The sequence below is a fragment of the Molothrus aeneus genome, chromosome 6, assembly GCF_037042795.1.
Source record: "Molothrus aeneus isolate 106 chromosome 6, BPBGC_Maene_1.0, whole genome shotgun sequence".
Taxonomy (NCBI): Eukaryota; Metazoa; Chordata; class Aves; order Passeriformes; family Icteridae; genus Molothrus; species Molothrus aeneus.
The window spans coordinates 11,119,343-11,138,217 of record NC_089651.1 but is presented as its reverse complement, the minus strand read 5'-3'; the positions used below and the strand labels follow the sequence as shown (position 1 = coordinate 11,138,217).

General features: G+C 36.9%; 1 protein-coding gene across 1 annotated transcript in view; it reads right to left on the bottom strand.

The window, feature by feature from the left end:
- Positions 1–4,274: 4,274 nt before the first annotated feature.
- Positions 4,275–18,875, bottom strand: part of SBF2 (SET binding factor 2) — a 232,509-nt gene continuing 217,908 nt past the window's right edge. The window contains exons 35-42 of the mRNA XM_066551479.1: positions 16,599–16,725; positions 15,597–15,724; positions 14,854–15,087; positions 10,554–10,658; positions 9,286–9,479; positions 8,700–8,787; positions 7,143–7,274; positions 4,275–6,869 (exon numbers count right to left, since the gene is read on the bottom strand). Of these exons, the coding sequence (XP_066407576.1) occupies positions 6,771–6,869; positions 7,143–7,274; positions 8,700–8,787; positions 9,286–9,479; positions 10,554–10,658; positions 14,854–15,087; positions 15,597–15,724; positions 16,599–16,725 (1,107 nt within the window). The 3' untranslated portion in view covers positions 4,275–6,770. The remainder of the gene's footprint in view (positions 6,870–7,142; positions 7,275–8,699; positions 8,788–9,285; positions 9,480–10,553; positions 10,659–14,853; positions 15,088–15,596; positions 15,725–16,598; positions 16,726–18,875) is intronic.

Genomic DNA, 18,875 nt, shown 5'->3' with positions numbered 1-18,875 from the left:
AATCTAATTCCAAAGAGTGATAATCACTTGTCAAATGCTGAGGGTGTTTGAAGTCCAGGCTCAGATCCAGTGTTATTCCTCATGGCAGCCCAGCAGACCACACTCAGCTCCCCAAAATTCCAAAATATACATGCACAGCTTGAACTAGCCACTGGTTCAGAGCACTTAGAGAAACAAAGAGCTTTTTCCTTTTGGCTTGCAGCATTCAGAGCACCTGCAAGTATTCAAGGCACCCCTGGGCCACGAGCTAACAGGGATCACCTTTGCTTCTCAAAAATTTCTCAGCTAAATTTAGACCCTGGTCAGGCAAGAAAAGGTCAAAACCAAAACAGAGAGTGAGACAAGTTTGGAGAGGGGCTTTGGGGAACAGATAAAGCAACTGCCCTGGGGGAAGCAAAGGAGATGGGAAACCTTCCTGTGCTGCTGAAGGTGTGGCTGAATGGGATCCCCTTCCAGGGCTGCTCTTCCCACGTGCACTGTGAGCTGTGCCCACCCCACTGTGTCCTGGCAGTGCCTTTCCCTGTCCCTGCTCTGGCCCTGTCTGCCAGCTGCACCTGCACTGAGCTGCTCCCATGGCTGGTTTCCTCTCTGCTGTACCCTGGCATCAACTCCTTCCCTTGTCAGACCAGCAGCCAGCCAGGGTTTGCTTCTCCTGTGCCCCTCTCCACTCCTGACATGCAGAGTTTTCATAATCTCAGCTCATCATGGCTAGGTGAGAAGAGTTTTATCTAAAATCCCAGCTTCTAATATACTCCAGTGAGAGCAGTGATACAGTAATTTATAATTTGGAGTGTCACTGGAGGCCTCATCACACTCTCATGTAACTCAAACTGATAATGAAAATGAACAGAAATTGCTGGGCTGCAATCCCAATATAAACTGAAGGAACTCTGTCTGTCTGGCTTGCACATATATATTTTTCAAATAAAGTTATCAGTTTTCTTGAGATGCTATCATGAAATAAAGAAAGCTCTCCTTATCTCAAGTATTGTATGAATTTAATTTAAAAGAATTAAATATGCATAATGTTTCGCTGTGAAATGGGGACCAGGTCTGAGGAAAGATAAAGTGGGAAATTGCACAGAACCCTTTTTCCAGGAAATACCTGAACACCAAAAGGCTACAGGCATGCAGTGACCTAGGCCAGGGGAGAAATAGTTTTCAATTGAGGCCTTTCAGACAACAGCTAAAAGAATTTAGTGGCAGTCCATAGCAGCTTGCTGGGGTATGCATGACTTTATTGACAGCAACATTTAGTTCTGGTAGCAAAAATAGAAAATCTGCTTGCATGACAAAAACCTGTGTGCAGCAGCCTTTGAAGTAAAGCACATTCAGCATCACAGGAAATACCTACGTGTTTGGGTTGTGTTGCTAGGCTGAGAAACTTGTCACACCTGCCACTGTGTGGTCAGCTGTGTGGTTTTAATGACTGAAATAATAACTGATAAAACCAGCTTATCTGAAAAATTATTTTTCTCTCCAGAAATTTGTGTCACTGAAGAAGCAAAGCCTCAAAGCCCATGCGTGAAGAAGGGCAGGCAAAATGTAGATTTCTGGTTCAAACCAGAGGTCTGATTGCTGTAGCAACAGACTGACACTTTCTGAGGCTGTCAGGAGACCTAGAGCCTGCCCTGACACTGCTAACATACATCACACACTCACTGGTCACTGACACCATCCCACACACCAAAAGCAGCTCCCCAGTTAATGCCTGGCTCTGGTTATTAGCACTTGATGGGATATTTTCCAGCTTTTTGTACTCATACCAGATAAAGACTTTCTGCAAGCTTTCCTTTCAGTCAGGGGCCTGAAGCAGAAGAAATCAAGTTAATTTTGACTTAAGTTTTGACTGTTCTTTGGTCAGAAAACAGTTTTAAAGATGAAGAAAACTAGTTGTTTTAAGTACAAAAATAGAAGAGATTTTTAAACTTAATTTTGCTTTGAAGCAAATACATGATTTATCCTAATTGAGGAAGCACTGAAAATGAGAGCTCTTTGAAAATTAAAAAAGATTATAAAAAGAATCTTACCAGCATCCTGGAGAAACAGGCTGCCCAACTTCATCAAAAATCAATGGCAATTCCAGTACCAACTCTTCAACAGTATTTTGTTTAAAGTAGGGAATGGGAATTTCAATTCCAAATCATTTGACTGCATGAAATCCTACAAAGATTTGAGTGCTTTATACTAAATAGTCAAAGTATTTTTGACTGAAAACTTAGTGCAAGTACTTGCTTCAACTACGGCATCAAAATATTTAATGTGAGGGATAATGTGAGCACAGCAGAAGCAAAATGAAGTTTTAACTACTGGGATGGCACAAAAGCAATGCAACACAAGCAAAGCCTGGGCATGCAATTAATTAAATTTGAGAATGTTCTACCTGCACCATTGTTCACTATATTGAGCTTCTCTGATAATTACACACAATTTTATGATATTATCAATTTGAACTTACTGGAGGTCTTGACATGACCAGGGATGTTGCACCTGGCATAACTCTTGGACAGATAATAGAATTCAGATGGACACTACCAAGCTTTGGAGTTCCTGTTTGGTGACAGGCTTGAATTCCAAGAATTCTTGAGTTGAACAGTGAGAGAAATTCATTAAACAACAAAGTGTTCATTGATATTTGCTGAATGTACACTGATAAACAAGGCATCCATAAATAAAATAAATTAAGGCTATGCCTCAGGTTTTTCTAGGTGAGTAAAGGGGCAAGAAGGAGCACTATTCAATACCTGAAAGAAGCACTATTTAATACCTGAAGGAACTGCCACCTTTGTATCTCCTTCCAGGACAGTACTGTGGTGCTTTTAGTTTAACTATTAACATCTCCTACTACTGCCTGTTGCAGATAAAATCTGAATCTGTGAAATCTGAACCTGTGAATCTCCCAAAAGACACTTAAACACATCTTCACCAAAGAGTAGGCAATGGAAAAACTGAAAATGTGCCAAAATTAAGCAACATTTCCTATTCTAAGTGGGCAAATTCTGACTTCTAAGCAAAATTTGAAGAGGAAGGAGGAATCCTGAACTATACAATGCAAGCTGAAACTGGACAAAATGTAATTTCCCACTGGATATTGACTGGTAAGTGAAGAGAAGAAACAATACTGAACTTGCAGCATCCTTACTGACAGTCAATTAATGAAAAACTGGATGTGGAAAAACTCAAAGAAGAAAATTCCCTAAATGAGAATGGGGATGCTACCACTGCCCTTGGCTTGCACAGTAGCCAGAAGTGGGGAAGAAACTGATCAAATACAGACAAACCCCAAAAAGTAGGTGCAACAGTGATACTCAGCATGAACTTCAGCAAAACTGGGGAATGGGTAGATTAATCCCAGTTTTCTGACTCTCCAAAGCAACCACAGGATAATCATGAACAGACAAAATATTTGGATGATCACAAATATGAAAAATGAGAAATGTGGTGCAGCCACTTCAATATTCTCCAAGAATATTACAGGATGAAAAGGCAAAATGACAGTATTTGGACAAGATCACTGCATTTTTGTTATGTCTGAAATTCACAAAATATCAGATACAAATAATGTGTGTGGGATGTGACACAAAATTTTGAACATTTGTTCTTGGGTCTGTTAGCTGTTTGTGTACCATTACATAACCAGTGACCCACACGTGTGGCATGCTAAGTATTTTATTTTTCAGTGTAGTAATTCTAAGGCTCCATGAAAAGAAAGGGGTTTTATAGAAAACACTTGTTAGACAGGGAAGAGAAATCACTGATAAAATACCTCAGTAACAATTCTTCAAAGCCTCAACTTGCCTCATTCCTCCACCTACACCAGGGATGTTTTGTTACTGAACACAGAGAAGGACAAACAATGCTCTCCCCTCCTGTAAGCCCTGGGATGTTGTAATTCTCTTTTCTACAGCAGGAATGTTCTGATGCACAGAGTGGAATAGGGATGTGACACAGCAGGGGGAGCACGTCCGCTCGTCCCCAACTCCTGGGTGGATTTTTCTAGAAAATGTTCCAGTAGGAAGTTGAATCCCTTTGTACACAGCATTTTTCCCAGACAAATTCTCGGTCCCTAATTCTCTGCTGCTGCTGCTACAACTCAAGCACGGTGGCAAACCCTGTAACTTAAGCTATGCTGACTTGTCCACTTTTCTCCAAGTCTCTGTTGGAATCTTCATTTTGCAGAGGAGACACCTCCAGGGTGACACTGCAAACTCTGTGTCCTCACACCAGGAGCCTTTTTCTACCATTCCCTACACAGACACCACAAACACCACGTCTCTCAGTTCAGCTTTTATTTGGGTATTTTTAAGTTAACTTGCTCAAGTCCATTTTCCATCAATACAGACACTAAAAACTGAGATCAACATTTAAGGCAACATTAGCATCCATGCCAAGCTCAATATGCAAACCAGGTCCTCTAAGCACCACAGCACCCAGAACTGCCACGGGTCCCCACCTCTGTCACACGTTCCCTTTCCCTTTGGACTCTGCTGTCCCACACCACGCCCAGGAATTCCATTCACATGCACAGTCTCGAGTCAGACCTTGCCATTGTTTATTTTATAGTTTCCTTTTTAGGAACTAGATCATTTTTGCATAAGGTGATATGAGTGTGATACGTCTCAGGGTGAAATTATGCAGTTGACTCATGTTGGTGATACCCTACAGAATCTCTTTTTTTAAAAAATATATTTAACATTAGTATTCTATGACTTCAGTATGAACATTATATGTATTTAGCCTTTTGGTAAAGGCTATACATTGAGACTTGTTAGAATGATAATTTTGCTTTAAATTCTGATTTCTTTAGTGTTACTGTTGACAAGTGTTTGAGTTAGGGATGCCCAAGTGCAACTTTTAGGTCAGAATATTTACAAGTATACAAAAGACCACGTAGCTTTGAATACACCCACTATTCTTAATACAGAGTAAATAAGGATTTGTCTTGTGCCCTGGTGGAATATTTCAACAGGTGGGTCTTGCTTTTTTTTCTCTCTTACAGTAAAAGGAAAGTTTTTGCTTTTCCTTAAGGAGTGTATTTATTACAAGATGGTTAGCATACATATATCACATAACATACAAGCGTTAAAATTGACCAGTTACAAAATAAGCAGTGGTATGTATATCCTCATATAACCTAAGAACAGGATCAGTATTTTACAAAGTACATATAAAAGTACTTCATATACAAAGAAAAATACAAATGTGCAAACACCATTGTCACAGGTGGAAATTTGTCAATTGAAAAATGCTAGAAAAATCCTTCATATTTTTGTTTTGAAATTGCAATTGCATTAAAAACAGCTGCATTTCCTATTGTGTGTGGTGAGAAATCTATGTTCCTTTCTGACAAAATACATTAGTTATAAAAAAACCCACAAAGTTTAATAACTGAAAAGTCTTGTAAGTATAGTCAGTTTGGTTAGGCTGACATTAAATTACAAGCAGAACGTCTGGAAAAATGAGAAAATAGTGAATCATATTTACAGACCTTTTGTAATATTAGTGTGCTATTTAACATATTAACATTTCAAAGTAAAAACAATGGCTTAATTACCTACATATTCTACTCAAAGTCCTCATTGTTTGTAGATTGTAAAATTTCAACTAATTTGGGGCTATTAAAAATGTTTCACCAGGATTTTAAGCAGAACAAACACAAGTTCATCAAAAGTAAAAATCTATAAACAGTCTTCCAATTAATGTGCAAAAAAATGTTTAAAAAGTATCAAATCACGACACCTCAAACTTTTTTTTTTTCATTATGTACATATCTAATATCTGTAAATGCTGTTAACTAGCTAGTTTTGTTTTGTTCTGCTACAAATAACTTACCTCTGTCCTGCAAAATGTCTGCATTGTAAAGATTTCAGTGCAAGTGCTTGCTTCATTGTTTAGTGCATTATCATGTTCGTTATTTTTTATTTTACAGTGAGCAGAACAGCATATAAATTAACACATACAACTCACACACAAGAGATCCTTCATCTACTGAATTCCTAGTTTGTTGTTTTCCATTGCTCCAGGGTAGTGTCAGCCAGTTTTCTTTCATTTATCCCATGGGAAATGCAAACAGAATCGAAAATAAAAGTGCTATCTATGGTCTTCAGGTAATCCCTAGATTCTGAAATTCCGTAACAACATTGCAGAAGCACTCAGCAGAGCACAAGATAGAGAATGACCTGCACACTGAGAAGACACCTGAAAGTCTGGCATCAGGCAATTTCACTTTTTTGGTCTTTAAAAATATCTACTGTCTATAAACATTGGCAACCTGGTGTGTATGTCACTGGACTCACAAGCTTCATTTATTATCTGTTTTTAGGAATTGCAGACATGTTCCCTCTTATTCATGACTAGCTTGGAAATAAGAACATTCTGCTTAAAAATCTAAATAAAGTGGAAATACACTTCTGGTTGAAGGGAAAAATTCTACACTTTCCTTTGGACATATTTCCTAACAGAGTAGCTCTGAAATGAGAAAACTGGGATCAGATGCTAGTGCAAATACAACCCACTTTTCTAGCTAGGAATTGTACTGAAGAAGGATGAAAATCAGGATAAATGGATTATTATTTTTTCAAGTCCTCCCTGCAGAAAAAAAAATAGCAGTTACAGTGGTTATAATTATTAAACAGAAAAGAACTTATTATGAACTTTAATGGCTGAAATGTAAGGAAGGCTGGTTGTGTGTCAGTAACATTCCAGAACTCAGTTTCTTCCAGGATGAGGTGCTTTAAATGGGACTTTATCATGGAACATTTTTCTCCTTTCTATGCATCTGAAATGCAGCTCTGGATCCTGTCCATCCATTGCTGAGCACTCTGTGCATCTTGGGCACAGAAGTTATACACACGTTTATTTGTCTTCAGCTGCAAGGGAAAAACAAGGACACAAAGATGTCAGCACATGGAAAAGAAAACCTGCAGACTTCAAACTGCAATACTCAACTGGGTCTGAATGTAACATTTTTGAACTATTGCTGTTGAGAGTGATGCCAGCTACGTAATTTTTTTTTTTGTCTTGAGATGGCACAACAGCTCTTTCCAAGCTCACACCTTCCAGCAGGTCTGGAACCAGGAGCTTAAACACATCACAGGAAGGAAGTTTCACATAAAGATCAAGTAAAGACCAGATATACTTACATCAAAAAATGCCTTTTCACTGGCATGTTTTGGAGCTCCAATGGTTGGAGAAGCAGGAATCACAGATTCCACTTCTGCAAGGTCTATGTGTCCCTTGCAGCTTGTATCCTCACCGGAGTCGTAGTATCGCAGCTGGAACACGAGAGAAAAGAAAACCCAGACATGCTTTTAGATGGACCTTTCAGATGAATTCCCTTTTCCTGGATACAGCCTGGGGGCACTGACTGCTAAGGGTGGGAAGCACAAAGATTACTAGGAGCTGAGGAGGTGGGGGAAGAGTATTTTGTCCCCAGAGCTGCAGAGCAGAGAAGCAAATAGTCACCGATTGCTCTGGGCAGAGGGCACGGGAGGCAGGAAAGCAGAACCATTTCTTCACTGGTCAATTCATAAAATCAACACAAAAGCTTTACTTCACTGAGGCATTGAGAGAACAATTATCCTCTCTATTTCAAGAATTTAAAGTGATCAGCAGAAATTTAAGTATAATTTTAGGTAATTATAAACCACACAGAAAGCTCACATTTTCCTATACTGCACATAGAGGTTGAACAAAGTCTGTGCTTTTTTTTTGTCCTTGCAAAGATACTTTGATATGGATATTAATCACTCTGTAAAGTGAGTTCCAACATGCAAACAAGTTCCAAAAAAGCCCCCACAACAAAACCCCAACAAATTCCCATAAGCCAATGCAAAATAGCAAGAGAAACTTTCACAGCAGAAGTCAAACAACAGAATTCCAGCTAGGATTGACCTGTTTTACTCCTACATCTATCATACTCAGAAGGTTATTTGGTTATACAAAAAATGAAAAAGTTTTTTTTTCTCCTGCAAAATGAACCTTTTCTCCTATATATAAGATATATAGGATATATTAGGGAGAATAATTATAAACAGCACATTTGTTGGTATTTACCACACTGATCTCAAAGTAGTCAGTTAGCATTTCAAGAGATGCCTGTCTTTATCTATATTACATATTTTAAAGTGTATGGACTACAATAAATTAAATTGTTTTTAAACAAAAGCATACATGAGTCTGAGAAGTTATAACCCCCACTTTGTGGAATATTTGGCTCAAAATATTTTACTGCCTGATGACCCAACATTATTTGAAGTAACAAGACCATAAATTTCTACTGCAGAATTCTGGCATATATTGTAAATTGGATAAAAAGTTTAGACCAACAGATGTCTATTTTTGGTGCTCCTTTTTGTACAATGATTAGGTAGACACTTATGAATAATTTTGCTACTAACTTCATGACTCTGACTAATTTAAAATACTCCTATATATTTTTAAAATACAATCATATATTTTTATAAAATACTCCTATATGTTTCTTTCTATAAAATAAAAGGCAAAATACTAAAACTCCTCTGTCCACTCAGAATTCTGTATGAGCTACAAAACACACAAGACAAACATTGATAGGTCACGAATGATGTAGCACACATCACATCTGAAAATCATCATTACTAATATTCTTTGTAAGACCAATCTATACAAACTCAGGCAATAAAAATAATAAAAGAAGTCTATTATCTAAAAAGTTTTACCTGGTGTTTTGTCACATCCAGCACAAACCAGCGAGGTTTCCAACCCTTTAGCAAAGCTCCTCTTTTGTACAGCGTACCTTCAAAAGATCTGAGAGGGACAGAAAATACAGTGGCATTGACCCCATTTTATGGATACTGCTGAGAAATAAAAGTCTCAAAATGACACATATTAAACCCTTAAAACATACATATGAAACACTTATTTTCCTGCAGGAAAACCAGCAAGATTCAAACCAATAGTTTAGCTATTGGTAACTGGGATACACAGATAAAACACCCTTTTAGTACCTTGGATGCATTAAATGTACAACTACAATTTGCTTGTGCATCTAATGAAAGGGAAGGGTGAAGGATGCTGGTAGGAGAGAGAGGCACACCCACTGAGATAACTAAAAGTAATCAAATCCAAAAAGAAGGAATAAGGTAGCCAAAAAACATTCCGTGCACATGAAAGCTTCATTGCTTCCTAAGGCAGAGATTTTAACCAATCTAATAAAATATGACTAACTGCTGTCTGATTATTCAATGATATTCAGATCTACTATCTGATTGTTATTGCTAACTACTGTCTGATTATTCAGTTTACCTATTTTCATCAGTCTTTGATGTGAAATGATTGTACAGTGTGGTTGTTCTTCTGTCTATTCCATTGGAGGGAGAGATGCTTGAACTCTGCTCCTCACCCAGCCCACTGTCAGGTATTTCCAACAAAGACCTCTTCTGATAGGAATGCAGATTAGGTGACATCATCCCTGAGGAGCCAGAAGGATGTCTCCGGAGCTGAAAAAGAGGGAAATAGAAGAGAAAAGGTAATGCAATGTGTCTTGCATTGTGAGATGGTCTCAGTGCTGTACTCATAAGAAATACATGGTACAGCATGTGAGGTGGGAACTACTGTCAGGCCAAAAAATCTTCCTAATACAACTCAGGGCAGCCTCAGAGAAGAAGGCAGAGGGATGGCAATTCCCTGCATTTCTTAGGCAGAAGGGTTCACAAGGTATGAGAAATCAGTATTTCAGAAAAGCTTCACATATTCCAGTGACATAGTCCTGAACAGTGTTTGCCTTGCTTTCTCAGAAGAAACTGGGAAACCAAACAGACATTTTGTTACAATAAATTTCCCTGATTTCAAAAGGAAGGAAGGGGGGAAAGGAAAAACTATGGCTTCCAAGAGCTACTTTATAGATCCATGTCATTTTAGTAGAATATCAATAACCTGGAACAAGAGGGATTCTGTATTTGGTCTTAATCTAAATGACAACACTACTGATACAGTCTTGAACTGGTAACTCAGTGTGCAGAGTTCAGAGGCCAAGCACCCAAAAAGCAGCATCTAGGTGCTCTAGAGAGCACACAGAGAGCAAAGAGGTAGCCTTTGACTTAAAAAGTATCTATACTGTCAGCTCCTCTTGTTGCCACACTGAGGAATTGGCAACACAAGCATGAATACTTCTTATCTCTACTTAAAAATTATAAATCCCTTTAGCTGTGGAAATGTCTTTATGTATCTCTGAGAATCCTTTTGGCTACTTTCAGAAACTGAGCTTGAAGTACTTTTTTAGTACTTCAACAATCTTTCAAATGTATAAAATCACACATTTCTACATTAGTAAAATGCTCATTTTATCTGTACGCCTTCAACTACATTGGAAAATCAACTAGATAAACAGCACAAGTAAAAATACATTTTTCAACATGAAGAAATAAAAAGCCAATATCATGGGTTAGAACAACATATTCAGTTTTTCAAAAGCAGGATTTTACTCCAAGAAATACAGTGATTTTGTCAGTGCCTCAGGTAGCCTATATAGCAGGAATGGAATTATTCCATTGGACAAGCTCTTTTCTACTTACATTGTCTTGTCTGCTGTCATCCTTGAGATTCATTTTGACCCTTTCCCACAAAAGCTGCCACCTCTCTGGGCTCTGATTTAATTTACTTTCCAACCTCTCGATTTCCTGAAACGAGTAACAAGGGTTTCCTTAAGAATAAACATTTCTAACTGATCACTCCCTGGCAGTCATTTTTAAACAACAATTCTCTAGCTAGTGTTTTCACCCAGTGAAGTTCAAACCCCTCTGTCACATGAGCTATAAACTGAGAGCCATCAGAATCAGGACTCAAAGGCACCCCAGGACAGCATCAGCCACATTTTGTTTGTCCTGCATGTCCCAGGTTGGAGGAGCCACCAGGCTTCCAATTCTCCCCCAGTACACACAAAATTCAACACCCATAACAGAAAATTCTGCCATAACAGAAACACAACACTGATAAGGACAGGCTGTATTTTATGAAAATATTTACAAAGAACAAATTCTGTGCTGCGACACCAACATTGGACACTGCCAATATTAACATTTACCCTGGTTTATAAAATGTGATACAAAGCTGTAATAAAAGAAGGAAATGAAACAGAAAGATTTATTCAATCTGGATGCCAAACTGTAACAACATGTTCTTGTTGTGGAACTTGGGAATATGACCTATGTTGATAACCTCCAGTTAGGGTTATTTCCTGTTAATAAGACAGTGCAAAGTTAAGTAAGAAGAGGCAATTTTATGAGTTTGTGTTTACTTGTGGACACTCATTGATACATTTGTCAAGACTTTGAAGTGTGGTCCATATTCCTTGCCATGCTTCCTTTCTCCATTTTTACTTTCAACAGCTACATTGAATCTTCTTGTTAATTAAATAAAATTAAAACCTCAATTTTGCAAATTCAATTAAGAATTAATGATGGAATAAAAAATTGCCACAGGACATAGGTTTCTCATGCTATATAGAAGCTAACTAAACATCTAAGACATTTATTTTCGAAGTAGAGAAAGTCTCTACTTACTTCTGCCATACTTAATAATTAAAGTAGATTTCATAATATTGTCCAAATCCTATTGATCTTTGGATTTTAATTTTTTCCAGGAAATTGTTATTAATTGAAAGACAGAAAATTATTATAGTTTTAAAGTAAGAAAACTTTTTGATAAGGAAATTAACTTCTGAACTAAATTTTGAACTCGGGTGAAAATAAAAAGCCAACATTTGACAATGTAACAGGAACAAAATATTTCTACAAACTTTTCCTTGCTGAAGATAAATTAGAAAACTCCAAAGAGAAACTAAATATAAGAAATGTGGCTTAACAGCAAGAATCAAACAAGAAGCTTGAAATACTGAAGGTAGCTGAAAGTCATATATGCTCTCCTTCTGCTGAGAAATGAAACCAGAATACTTTTGTTTGGAGTATCTTCAGGTAGATAAAAAATTAAGGAATGATGAACACAAGCCAGACTAATGCCTTCTCTAGATGACTTGTTTGTCTTTGAAATGCTGAATGGAAAACACTTCTGGGGGCATAAAACTGAGTCAGTTTACCAGATGCTTTTAAAAGTAACATCCTTTCCAAACTGCTGCAAAAGGATATAAGCTCTTTATTGCCCTAAGTTAGGCAGTTTAATCTGATCATTCTCTTTCTGCCCTAGTCTTGACTTCTGAGTACAAGTCCTTCTCTGCAGAATCTGGAAGTAACTGAAACTTGTTACTTAGCAACTGGGTCACATTCCTTCTTTTTTGGCTCCATAGTGAGTAGTGCTTCCAGAACTTAAAATGAAAACTTAAAATGAAAAACTTTCACGAAAAACTTTCAACCATCTCCTGTATATAACTTGAAAAGTCAGGACTAAATTCTCCTTTAATAGACCCCATGTAAAAAAACATACATGGCAATAAATCACTAAGATTTACTCTTGCCTCTTCAGTTTTAAATTTTACGGAAAGCAGCAGATTTTTTTTTTTCCTTTCCATGTGTGGAATGGATTCTGAGTATATGCATTTCCTTGAAAGAAAAAAAAACCTTTAAATTGAACACTCTGGTTGATCTGCTGTTGTCCAGGCTTACAGGAGCAGAAATATATATATAAGAAAGAAATATATATATAAGAATGTTTATGACAAATTCAATTATGAGATTATTCATTTCCTGCAATTAATAATCAGCAATTAGTATTACTGTGCCTTCCAGAAGATCTGCTAAATAACCTTAAAATTTGAATGGTAGAGACAGGAGTTACATCTGCAGCAGCTCCAGAACTCTGGATATCTCATCTTTTGCACCCACAATATGTCTGTGAATGCACACGGGTTCATTTCTCACAATTCTTACAAATACCAGGATATGATCCACTCTTAAAAGAAGAGCATCACATTCTACCCTGAAAATTCTGAATTAAGGCACTCAATAACTTCTCTGTCTCAGCTTTACATCCTGAAGTGCACTATCTAGTTTTCAGTTGAAAAATATCTTTAGAACAAACAAATTTGGGCTTATCATTATAAACTAAGCAAGACTCAATCTTCCCCAGTAATTTATGATGCTAAATATGGTCTCAATTGAAACATTTTTTGGATACCAACACATTCTCAGTGGATTTATGATTAAAGGAGGTCTTTCTCCTATATCAGCAATAGCCCTAAATTAACAACTTGTTTTAAAAGAACACTTGTGTTCACTTTGCTTTTTAAACTTAGAAGAATATTTTTGTAACCTTCATACAACCTCTCCAAAGTTTTCCAACTGTTCTTTCCATTGCTATCTTTTATTACTATAATCTAATTCACAAATAACATTTAAACTCCATAAAAGCTGACCCACATTTCTTCAGCCTGTAATATGGCTAATTTCCCTGTTACATGGCAGTTTCTCACAGTTGTGGACATGGATAGTCTGGCACCTACCCTGGGAAGAAATGCAGGAGAACATCGTTGCGTTCCTGATGTGCTCCTGGCCTCTGGTTACCTGATACAAACCTCTCTGTGCTTTGCTGAACAATCCCCAAAATGTTCCCTGCTGAGAGACTGCTCTCCCTTTGCCTCTGGGAAGTTTTGACTCTCTTACAGGGGGGGGTTTACATGAGATTCTCTTGATTTATTATTTTTTTTTACTGAGCATTGTCCTGCGTTCGATCAATCAGGATTGGAAGGAGCAGAGCAAAAGGAATTTGAGGAATGTGCCAGAATAAAGCCAGAATAAAGCTAACTCCCTATCAAAATCTTCAAGGACTCACATCCATTCAGAAGCTTCCTGCTTTAAGACTTGCTAAAAAACACCTTTGAATCAGGAGAACTAGGGGCCTAGAGCATATCCTGATTTTCCAAGCATTGCAGTAGTGGGCTCCATAATCCCAGTTTTAATTTAAGGTAAAGTTTGCAAAGAGTGTTCAAAATAAAACACTGCACACAGGGATGTGTATCTGGACATGCAAGTGGCTGAAAACAATGGAATTGAGGAGTGCCCTTGTCATTTTCCTGCACTATCAATTATGATGATAACTAAATGTTAGGCTGTTAATTAATTGTAATCAACAAACACCTTCATCTTTAAGAGAAGACAGATGTTAAATCACTCTAAATAACAGATGTTAAATCACTCTAAATCACTACTAACAATGATGATAATGGGATCATTTTTCATCTTCTAATGAGGACAGAAACTAAGCAGCCTAAGTGAGCCCAAACAAGAAAAAGCCAAAATCAAGCATCTATTTCAAGTACCAAAATATTTTGAAGATATCTAAATTTATCAGTTTGCTTTTAGTAAACATGAATAAACTAAAAGCAATCATGGCAAGCTTTTTTGTGAAATGTGGGCCAAGATGTTCAGTTTATGTTTGTGTATCTGCTTCCCAATTGTTACAATCAACAAGTGTCAGATTCTATTTTCTGATCTGTCCAAGAAGCTGGGTTGTTATTTTACCACACACCTACTTCAAAACGAGGAGAAAGAAGTCAAGAAAGGAAGATTCACCATTTGCCCAAATGAAAATAGCTGCTCCTGCATTTCCTACAAAACACAACCTAAAATTTTATTTATTCTTTAAAACAGACAGTGAAGAAATGAATCCATGAGTAGTTGTTGACTACAATTAAAGCATGCTCCCAGGGAAGCGTGCATCCAGAACAACATCAGCTTTGCAGGAAATCTGATTGATTCCCAGAACCTCCACCACATCTCCAGATCAGTCTTATTAAACCTGTTTTGACATCTATCATGATCCTTTAAGAACAGTACATCTGTAAGGCAATAATTTCAGTAAAAAGCAAATATGAATTTCATGAGCATAAGAGAACTCACTGTTCTGTGCAACACAAGTACTCACATTTAAAAGGCTGGTGATGGCATCAGGCTGTATTTTTTTTACATCATCATAACATGGCCACACTATTTTCCTCTTAGTCTGAGAGACTGAACCATCTGCTTGGTCATTTTCTTCTGAAACACTGCATTTTGCAGGTACCATGGTCCAATCATAGGAAGGACCTGTAGCCAGAATCTCTTCTACATAATAATCCCACTTTTTGAGGCTGGACATATTTACATTTGGCTTCAGTGCCTATTTGAAACAAAGTGTTAGTAAAATGACATAAAGGAAGCCTTTGAATTTCAGATTTACAACACAATACCTGTATTTTCCAGATTATTCTAAATTGAATTCTACAATGGTGAGTGCACTGTGAATTTTCTAGAATTATTCAAGACACAGCCCAGTCTAGGGGACAGACATTGTCATATAAGACAGAAATGTAGATAATGTGAAATGTATCCCATTATGACTCTCAACTCAGTTCCCCTTTAAAGACAGTTTTAATAATAATTCATAAAATTTAATGAAATCAAACTGGGAACCTCATTTAGTTTACCAAGATGCATGAATACCTGTTCCAGAACTTGGCCCTTTAAATTACATTTCCATGCCTTTCAGATACTGCTCCAGTCAATCAGGTAGGGTCATTTTTGTCCACCAAATACTTAACTCAGTTCAGAACAATTAAGATACCAAAAAGTACTGAAGAAATCACTCAGAATCACTCAGAACCACCTGTATTTTAAGAAAAATCATACCTCAATTTCAGCAGGGGCATAGAGGTAATTGAAGAAAATAGGGCTCCTTTTGTGCATCTTTTCAATACATTCCCAAATGCAAATTCCTTTCTTGGCATGTTTATCTCCTTTATCTTCAAACAATGTCCCTGGGGAAAAGAAGAGCAGCAAAAAGATGGCTTTGGGATGATGCTCAACAAATGCTAAAGCACAGCCCAATGGAATTTCACAGACTGAAGGTATAGCAAACTTTACTATCAAATGCCACTGCAAAAGGAAATAAAGAAAGAAGATAAATAATAGATATTAATATTTTTTTGGAATAAAATGGTTGCTCAAGTCTAATCTCTCCCACAGCTACAACACTTTTTAAGCATTACAATTGATCATATGCCATGAGAAGCAGCCCTCAAAGCAGAGAAATTTGGAGCGTGTTTGAGTGGACAAGTCCCAAGAACAGCCTCAGCTGGGTGATGTAGCCTCAGTAAAATGGCTCTGAGGGCAGCTAAGGCCTTGGAACCAGTCAGGTTGCACATGACAGATGGAGTAAAACAGAAAATATAAAAGGAGAAACACTGAAGATAATGCGGGAGGAAGAAGTGGGAGGAAATCGATGGAAAGGCTTTTCTTTCTTGAAACTTTGTGCACTCTCTGATGGACTCACAGAGACTTTGTTTCTGTTAAAAGAAGGTATTTAGTAGGGAAAATGGAACTACCTGGAAAAATTGCTAAAAATGTAGCAATTTATGCCAATTAGGCATGGCACTAATTGCTTCTACTTTCTCTTAGGGCCATCAGAGGCACAGCTCAGGAATCACTGATGCAGGAAATGCTACATGTTCTTCACCTCCATTTTCCCTTCTACACCTGAAATGTAATTTCATGACATGGAAATTCCTTTTGGGGTCACCACTCAGCTACTGGACCATCTTAACCCAGGCAAAGATTTTGTAGTCCAAATATTGAGGAGAAAAATATCAACAACTACACAAGCAGTATGCAAGACACAAAGATCACACATACCATGTTCTAGTCTCTCATAATCTGAATCCAGAAGAAATGTTTTAAATCGATTTGATATGTGATGAAAAGCCAGAAACTTCAGATAATATTGATTGAACTCAAACTCTGTCGGGTATTGGTTATGAATCTAAAAAATAAAATTAAGAAAAAAAAAAGGAAAAAAAGTGGATATTGAGGATAATACAAATAGATATGTAAGAAATAATAAAGTGAAATGACAGCAAAACAATTCCCCCATGAATGCTGAAAACAAATTGCAAGTGTCACAAAAATCCTTCTAACATTTTGTCCTAGAATACTTTTTGGCTAAATAAATTCATGTATTGTCTATGCTGCAAGAACATTTCAGAGCAGATAGAGTGAACTGTGTAACAAGCAGTATCATACTCTGTACAATCCCCATGATTCTTCCAGGAAATCCACCTGGATATAAACCTTCTATGATAATTCTTGAGTCACCACATAACTTCACAGGTAAAGATGCTACTCCTGGATGTGGCTGGAATGAAACCTTTAACTGAAAGGTTTCACACTGGATTTCTGTCTATTGCTGAGAACCCCACGAAGCAGACGAGTACAGAGACAATGCTGCAAATGAGATTCCACCTACCACTCCTGAAACAGCCAATTTCTCAAGTACTTACTAGTCTACACATATTTCTTCCTTTTCAAAATATGACCAAAAATATTAGAGTATGAAAAAAACCACACAGTGAGGAGGTGTCTTGCCATTATTCTTTTGAAACAGTAAAAACCATGTCATTGCTTAAATTGTTACCCTCATTAGGCTGTGGGTCTGTCTGATTCAGTGAATGTCTCCAACGTGAGTCAGGAGACTTTATTTAAGAAAACTATACAAGATTATCAGAGTACAGCACTGTGAAATTGCTGGTTCTTCACAGCAGCTTCTCTTTAACATAATCATAAAGAGCCTCATGTAAGATTTTAAGCACAAAGTTTAATATTCATGGCAAAAAATTTAGCATTAGTTACAGATATTTATACTTGATATCCATAGAAAATGAAAGATTCTAAAAATCTTGATGAGAGAGTGCTTGGAGAAATTTCATGTGTTAATTTAAAATTTACTCTTCAAATAAGGTTATGACTCAGGTTCTTTATTTTCAGAATAAACACAGCAATTAACTGAAAATTTCTAATTGCAGTGGAAATAAGTACAGCTTGCAATTGAAAAAGAAACTGCTGACTGAATTTCACATTTGAAGTAAGTACCACTGTTCTTTGTCTAGCTCCCCATCAAACCTGTAATACACCTTTAGTTCTGCATTCTGCCCCTGCCTTGTCTTCTGCACTCATTTCTCTGTCTGTTCCATATTTTCTCTCTAATCTCTTATCAGTTTTCTCTCAACCTCTCAGTTACTCCATGGGGTTTTTTCAGTAATGATGGGAATTGTTACTAAGATTACTTGAAGCTCCTTACATTTATATTTCCACACAGACCAGCTAAATAAAGGGGGAAATATGTGTTTAGCAAGGAGAAGTTTTCTACTGAACATACAACACTGACAGGAAAATCCCTTGAAATGATCTACAAACACCCACACAGCGTTTAAGTCAGAGAATTTGATGTTATTGTATCTCAATATTATCTTGGGGCTGGGCATTTTAAATGCTCAGATACTTTAAGACATGTCAGTTCAATAAAACCCACTCTTATTTAATCCCTGTTTTCCCCCTGATACAAATACTACATTCCTGCACTGATTTGTAAGAATAAAAGATGTAAGAATAAGCAATTTTTTTTCTATGATACATTCAGGACTTCAATTTTATAGACAAATTAAGTATTTAGCTCTATTTATAAAAAAGAGGGTTTTTTTCCATATCTTCTTTAGAACATATTTTCTCCTTGTGTTAGGAGAAGGTTTTTTTAATATACTGTAAGAAGGAGAGGCAACATTCTGCTATTTGACATGAAATATATACAGGGTCTTAACTTCTACTTATGGTCCAACAATTATTTTAATACATGTAAGAGTTACAAGAACAAGCTGCTGATAAAATTCTGTCATGGCTCTAAATGTTGTGGGTGATTCCACTTCTGAGATTTCTGGATGCAGAAATATTGTAATAACAGTAAGTTATTATAATTATAATTTACTTTTAAAGAGAAAACATCTATAAAACATTTCTCTGATAGAGGTAAACAATGTAGTAATTATTGTTGTCTTAATCTCCATAGTACACGAACATTTGAAACCTGATTAAAGCTGTACATGTTTCTAATGTTATGATTAGAGAAACTCAGCATTCTGG